This window comes from Falco biarmicus, chromosome 6 (assembly GCF_023638135.1).
Source record: "Falco biarmicus isolate bFalBia1 chromosome 6, bFalBia1.pri, whole genome shotgun sequence".
Taxonomy (NCBI): Eukaryota; Metazoa; Chordata; class Aves; order Falconiformes; family Falconidae; genus Falco; species Falco biarmicus.
This window is the reverse complement of record NC_079293.1, coordinates 81,141,265-81,148,869: the sequence shown is the minus strand read 5'-3', so window position 1 is coordinate 81,148,869 and position 7,605 is coordinate 81,141,265. Positions and strand designations below refer to the sequence as shown.

Below are 7,605 nucleotides of genomic sequence, written 5' to 3'. Positions count from 1 at the left end.
AGAGTTGCTGTTTGAATATTAAGTAAAATTTTGTTTACTCTCACAACAGCATAGATAATATCTGAAAAGATTATTATCCCAGAGGGTTGAAATTACCTGTTAACCTCTCCAAGCAATAACTACCATGAGTCTATATCTGAAAAGACAAAACCAAACTAAAATGTGTAAGCATGATGCTGACATTCTCTTCTTGTGTAATGTCTCCTATTGTATTCCTAGTATGCATTTTCTTTCATTTTCATCATTCTCCTGAAAAAAATTATAAATGCTCTTATACAATAAACATTAGAAATGTTATCCCAAATAAAATTAGCTGAAAAGACATTAATTTCATTATTTAAACAGAAGTATTTGCTTCTGGAAATTGAAAAGTGAAGATGGGATAAGGGATAGAAAAAGAACTGGGAATTTGCCCTTGAGTTTCAACTTTTTAAAGTAAAATTTTCTTAAGTAATGAGTTTCAAATCGTGAACTCTTAATGTTAACAACTCATTTAAATAGCCACACAGTAAAAATGGTTGGGCACCATTGTATTTTAACGAGAGTTTTGCGCTTGAGAACTGCAAGGTCTTACTCCATCAATAAAATCAGAATTACTGCCATGTATAAAGTATCAATGAAGTTCATGGCATGAAAAATAAAAAGAAACAAATATATTTTGGTCTGGAATTGGAACTGATGAAACAAAGGCACCCTAAATAACATTTAAGAATTGCTCTGGCCAGAGATTGCTTTGATATATGGGTAATTTCAGCTGCTTACCTTTAGGTTAAAAATATTAGTAGTGGTGGTCTCAGAAGTCAACACCAGATACTTGATTAATCCTCACAGATGTTAGTATTTTAAACAGGAGGGGTATTGTCATGCCTACAAAATAAACACATAGTAAGATGGAAAAAAAAAATCCCTCCAAGATGTTAAAGTATAAACACAAGCTCTTGCAGTAAGAATGCAGAGAACTACAGGGAGGAAAAGGGGAGTTACTAAGTCTGTCATTTAACCCTCCGGATAAATGTCCTAAATTATGAGACAGTTAGGAATGTAAAGCAGGCAAAGGAGATGAACTACTTAAAGAGAGTGGAAAGGGGGGGACAAGACAGACCTAAAAACTAAGGCAGGAATTTTAAGCTCTCTTCACGTTCCAAGTCAAAAAATGTCTCTGAAATTTTTGACAGCGATATGAACTCTAAAAAAACTCAGTAAACAAAAGACGTTAAGTTCAGTGGTCGAACCAGGTATCAAAAGTAAACATCAGGTGATAGTTCAACCAACAGAAAAGGGGACATGGCAAATTCTTGTCTTTATCTGGAATCCTTAAATCATGATGTAATATCTTTATTTGTTCCGAGTTTCTGAACAGTGGGTGCTGACCACCTCTTTTCCCCATTGTCAGAGAATGCAATCAGGGAGTTGTGAAGCACTGAAAATTTACTGCATTCTCCTCTACTCTTTGCACACTCTTAGTCTTCAAGGTCAAGTAACTTCCATCAACCTCCAAAGCTCTCCCAGATTATACAGAGTTACTGTCACCAGTAATTCTTAAAATGTTTTATAATAATGTGTGAAAATCTGACTTAAATGAGGAACTTCAACCTAAGAAATGGTTCATCTAGTTCTGGTCACTGCATTTAGTGATAGAAGAGTAAAACAAATATACTAGTATACAGATCAGCCAATAAGTCTCTGCTCTTACTGGCTATGACTGTATGTTTTAAGTAACTATTTGTAATGAAAATAAAGCATAGAACTATTTGCATGAGGAATAAAAACTCAAGTGTTCAGTTAGGAACGCATTTTGTACTTGGCCATTTCTGTAGTGTGTTATTACTTCTACCCTGGACAAGTCTGTGGGTACTATCTGCATTTGCTGCTTCTGTCTTCATTTCTGCTTTTCACAAGAAGTTATGTTTCTTGTGCTGTCTGGATTACTTTTACATTAAAATACTGATATTGAAGTAACTCATGAGAGATTCAAATAGTAGTTTATTTTAAAAACTTAAGTAAATTCACCAATGTATTAAATGAGCATTATAAAGTCTTAAATTAACATGCATATATTGCAACTAAATGGAACAGGCCTTATGAAGTTCAAATATTGTATCTTAATCCACACAGTGAAAACATAATTACATTGTGTATCCTGGAAGTTTGTTTATTACAAGTTCACTGATGTCTTTGTATTGGTTAGGAATGAGTAGTTTTCCCAGAAAATCATCCTCTTTGTCTGACATACTGTTTTCCAGAACACCAAGTTCAAGATCAGACATGTTAGATGGCAAGTAGGAGCTAACTTGAGTTACTGCCTGGCTTTTTCCTGCAGAGGTCTGCCCCTTTCCTGTATTCAGATCAGTATCAGACCTAACTTTGCTTCTCTGTGTAGATACTTGTTTAATGTGCTGATCCCTCCTGTTCTCTTTCTTACTGATCTCTTGGACTTCTTGCTCTTCATCTAATAATGATGCCTCCATTTGAGCAAGGTTAAGTGAATCAACAGACTCAACACTAGTTCTCTTGCTGGTGTTTAGGTCACGGTTTCTCTTCAAAGACTGAACTGGAGATGAAGCTGAAGGAACTGGCAGAAGATCTGAAGTACTTCCAGCTCTTTGACTTGTCTTTGAAATTCTGGACTTGCTGGATTCTGGCTCTGTATCCGACCAACCTTGCTTTGGACTTTCAAGCCACAGAGGTTCAGGACTGCTGTCAAGAGCTTCCGAGTCTCTGCCTGTACACTCAGCACTGGTGAAATCTTCTGAATAAACTGTGTTCTCAGGACTAGCAACAAAGTCATCCGAGTATATGAATTCAGAGTTGTTTTCAACACTCCTGCTACGGCTTGGTTTATGATCACTTACAACGGATGCATCATCGTGCTCTGTGGTTTTACGATGGATTAAGTGTATTGCTTCCTCATTACTTCCCTTTGCATTAGCATCTGATGCGAAAGCAGCTGGGAGTTGGACTTTTGCATACTTTTCCTTGTGAGCAGATCTGAATGCAGTTTCCCCCAGGAAGGGGGCTGTAGTTACTTTGCACGGATGTTCCTTGCTTGCAACTACATTGCTCTTCAGCAGATTTACAATAGCCTGTTTCTGCAGGTCAGGGGACCCATCTCCTGCCACAGAAACATGCTCTCTGAGAGCACTGTTTGGTAATGAAGCCTCAACAGTTTTATCAAACTGATTATTCTGCTTTGAACTGTCTCCCTTGCTACAATGCCTGTCAAACACCCCATGCTGTTCTCCAGCATTTCTAAGCAGCTTTCTTTTGGATGAAGGGCTTTTCTTCAGCATTTCCATTTGCTTTTTTCTGTACTGCTCCCTCCTTTCATGAATTATCAGCTTATCAGGGTTGGTCTGCCGCAGCCGTAGCCTCAATGTATTTGTCAGCCCATACAACAATTTCTTTCTGGGAGGTTTGTTTTCCTTAGTTTTGCAGTTCCCTTCAGAGCCTGTCTCTCCTTGGGGTACAGCTTTCTTAAGTCCTCTCCCAGCCCAAAATGATGCTGGTGAGGTGGCCTCCTGCCCACCTTGCTTGAATTGAGGGCTGGCACCTCCACTGCTCCCACCAGGCCCCACAAGTGCCTCTGCAGGCCTGGGGGCAGAGGAGCAGCTGGGGGGCTGGGGGGCCATGCCACCGCTCCCAGGGGCCTGGTGGAGCCAAGCAAGATGGGGGTGGACAGCAGCAGGCATAGCATCACGGGTGAGCACTGACAGCTCTGCCAGCAAGGCACTAAGCAGCGGCAGCTGCCCCAGAGTGTTGTGGAGCTGTCGAGGGCTGACGGGGTGCAGCAAGGAGGGCCCAGCACTGGGACGTGGGGGGTTCTGGCCCATGTCTTTCTCCTGCAGTCTCCAGGCCTCAACGTGCTGCCACTGCCCTGCAGCCGCTGCTGCTGGCGGCAGATGAGACTCAGCAGGCTTGCAGCTGTAATAGAGCACGGGAGGGCAAAAAATGTTGCCCTCCAGCTCTTCAACCTCCTCCTCATCCTCCTCCTCTCCCTCCTCGTCCCCCGGCTCAGGGGAGCTGGCAGGCGGCGTGGCAGCGCGGGGGCTAGCGGGACCCGGCGGGGGCGGCTCCTCCCCGGCCTCCAGGCTGGTGAGGCGGTAGCCCAGGGCCAGCTCCCCGACGGGTCGCCCCGCGGCGTCCCGCAGCGGGAAGCGGCCGCGGCGGCCGCAAGAGGCGGGCACCCCGGGCTGCCGCAGCAGCTCGGCAGCGGCGGGGGCCAGGGAGACGTCGCAGCTGCCGAGGAGGCGGGGGGAGCCCGGGGCGAGCTCGGCGGGCAGCGCCAGCAGCAGAGCGCGGAGCGGCCGGCGGCGCAGCGCAGCGCAGAGCGAGGCCCGGCGCCAGCGGAAGAGGCAGCGCTTGCCGCGGCCGAAGGGCAAGGCCCGCCCCGGCCGCAGGGGCGGCGCGGCGGCGGCGGGGCCCAGCAGGAGAGTGGGGAAGTCCAAGAGGCGCAGCGCCACGACCGGGCGCAGCGCGGGGCCCGGCGCCGCCGCTACCCGCACCGCCTCCACCAACAGCTCCAGCGAGAACAGCCCCTCCGCCGCCGCCATGGCAGCCCCCACGCCCGGCTCTCGCGAGAGGTGGTGTGTGAGGGGACTCGGGCGAGGCCGCCGGACCTCTCGCGAGAGCAGCGGCCCCGCCGTCCCCCAGCGAGGCGCCTGCGCGCAGTGGGCTTGTAGTCGGTGCGGGGTGGGGGCGCGGGAGGCTGGGCCCGCCGCCCCCGGCAGCGCAGGGTAGCGCGGGCCCAGGGGCTCGGAAGGGCTCTCTCCGTCCCCATCCCGCCGGAGGGGAGCGGAGCTGTGCTGTTCTCCCCGCGGGGGACTCGCCGCTGCCGTGGTGCGGCCTGCCCCTGCCGGAGGCTGCGGCCACCGGGCGGGTGAGGGGCAGCGGGCGCCGCCGCTGGGGCCGGGTGCTGCCTGGTGCCTCCTCACAAGCGCCCTGTGGAGCTGCCCGCGGCTCTGAAGGCGGCGGCCGCGGCCTTGGTCGTGCTTTCCCCATTGTGGATCACCAGTAACGGCCAGAGGAGCGGGGCGGGATGGCTCCCTCGGCCAGCAGGAGTGCTTGTCGGGGCAGGGGGGGACGTTAGACCGTTCTCTGCTTCTTTGTGGCCTCTTCCCACCCCAAGGGAAACATTGAGATCTGCGCCAAGGGCTGTGTGCTGGCGTCTCACCACAGTTGAGGGCCCATATATATCTGAGTTTTTAAAAACTGTGGTTCTACATTAATTAGTTCTTTCTAATCAGCTGTAAATGCCACTTCATCTGTAATGTCTCCATCTCTGTACTGCCTGACTGCCTTGGACATGCGTTGATAAATTCCTCCTCTCCCATCTGCATGTAAAGTGGGAGTTGAGGACACACTTGTGAAGAATTCCACTCCTCACCCCCTGCCTGGCGAAGGGAGTGCCCTTCCATCTCTGATTGCCCTTCCCTGACACCGGAGTCTCCTTGCCACAGGCACAGCAAATACTTGCTGAGCTGGGAAGAAAATTGTTTTATTCAATTAGTAAGTTGACTAAACCAATGTATCCTAAGTCAATGGTATTTGGTTAAAGTTACAGTACACCCTTACCATTTACCACCAGGGAAATACCTACAAGAAAGACCAGTCTCCTCTTCCTTTATTTTTATTGCCTCCTTTTTTTCCCCTTTCCTTCCTTCCTCTGCCAAATCACAATCACTTTAGAAAAGCAGAAACCAGTGGGAAATGGTTAAAGAATCCAATCCTTTGCTGTTGGTCAGGTCCCTTGATCATTATTATTTGAAGGACACCTTGCCTTAACTATTATGTCTGAAAGGAGAGTTAAGGAGTTTGACCTCTGAATTGTGACCAGGGCTTAAGAAGTAAATAATTAAGTTCTTCTCAGTTCCTCCACTGCCTCTACTCTAAACACATGATTTAAGAGCTACAAGTCCTCTGCTATCGAGGCTGCGAGTGTTCCAGTGTTGCAACTGTACTGGCACTGTGGCAGCTGAAAAAAAGTGGGCAGTCCGTTTTGCTGCCACATTCATCTGCCATCAGTCATCTGCTTTCCTTCTGTTTCCTTTTCCTCCAGCCCATTTCCCATCTCAGAAAGGCTTGGCAGTTTAGTTGTCGTTCTCCATGAAGGAAGAATGACAAAATACTCCCTGATACACTGAAGGCAACAGATGTATTTAACAGTGGTCAAATAATCACTCTCGAGGTCCCCTGGGAAGACAACGAATAGGTGTTTTGCCAGTTTTACAGATGGGCATAGTGTGACTATGAAGTTTGGTTGAAGATTCCAGACCTCTTAATTATGAAACTTCCAACCCACGTAGGCAAAGATGCATCTTTGTGTGTGGCGGCTGCAACCAACTGCAGTTAGGAAGTAAATTATGGAGGAACCAAAGCCTTGTTTTAAGGTGCTGGGTAACTAAAAGAAAGTTTAAAAAGCACTCCCAACAGTTCCATGTGAAACTGGAATTTTCAGTTTCGTGTCCCTGAAAATAAGCCCTATTCCTATATTGTATTCTGCACAGACAGTATAAATAAAAATTACTGAATATTTGTGAAAACTATAGGTGTTAATAAACTGTGTAAGATCAGCCAGTAAGTTAGTGACAAAACAATTATTTAAATAGAAAAGGGTGTCAATTTTTAAGTTTGTTCTTGTTGGTGTGTTCTATTAAGTGCGTCCTCTGGTCACTAGAGCATATTTGTCTTCAAAATAAACAGAAAACACCATTTTGTTGTTCAGTTGCAAGTTAGAAAAAAAGACCTTTTTCTTTCCAATAATCCTAGTTTCTACTAACTACCATTTTAAGGAGACTTGTGCTAATACTTCTTTAGATTGCATGTCACAAAAGAGTGGTTTAGAAAATAGACATACCTCAGAGAGGCAGGGTTACAAAGCCAAGTGTCATTACCTGCTACTGCCCCAGAAGCAGCAGGTACATATTAGGATCTACATTAGTTACAATCTGTCACCTTTTTAAAATAGCTCTGGTTCTTCTGAGTGCAATCTTTTCGGTCCTCCTTTCTTAGAACTAGACTTCAGTTCTTCTCTGTTTTTTCTAAAAGACTGAAAGACTAAGGAATTTTGCTGGTTCAGTGGAGTCTTTCACTGACCTTATTTGTATGTTTGAAGTACTAACATTTTGTCTCAGAAAATTCCAACCCAGACAATTGGTATCATTAGCAGCAACTCAGCAACTTCGGTTCAAATCTAACTTTGAAGGCTCTGAAATGCCTTCTTTTGCCCTTACTTTCTGTGCAATTTCAGATTTATTGATCCCTCTACACAAAGTAGAGATGTAAACTATAGTTTATGGATAGAGAAGTATGACTTTAAAAAAAGATCTTGAGAAAACATGAAGTTTGTTAGGTTTACAATTAAATGTACTTATTCTGGTGGTGTTATAAAGATTGCATATTTTTTTTTACAGATCAGATACTGGAGTAAAGAGCCATTGTTCACCTGGATATAAAATTCCTCTTCTGTGTGCAGAATCTGCAGGGCAATGCTTGGAATTTGTGCAAATATTTAGCCTGGTGGCACTTTGGTTCAGAAAGGGGTCAGACAGTCTGCTGGAATACTCAGCTGGAACATAATAGTGGTTCTTAAGATACTGTGCCTTAAAA

The 7,605-nt window shown here is 46.0% G+C and overlaps 1 protein-coding gene across 1 annotated transcript; it reads right to left on the bottom strand.

Annotated features, from left to right (window-relative positions):
- Positions 1 to 1,883: 1,883 nt before the first annotated feature.
- MAP10 (microtubule associated protein 10) lies at positions 1,884 to 5,414 on the bottom strand. The gene is made up of 2 exons (XM_056344680.1): positions 5,361 to 5,414; positions 1,884 to 5,060 (listed from the first exon to the last, which is right to left on the bottom strand). Exons 1-2 carry the CDS (start codon positions 5,412 to 5,414, stop codon positions 2,127 to 2,129), a joined length of 2,988 nt encoding a protein of 995 aa, XP_056200655.1. The 3' UTR covers positions 1,884 to 2,126.
- Positions 5,415 to 7,605: the final 2,191 nt, after the last annotated feature.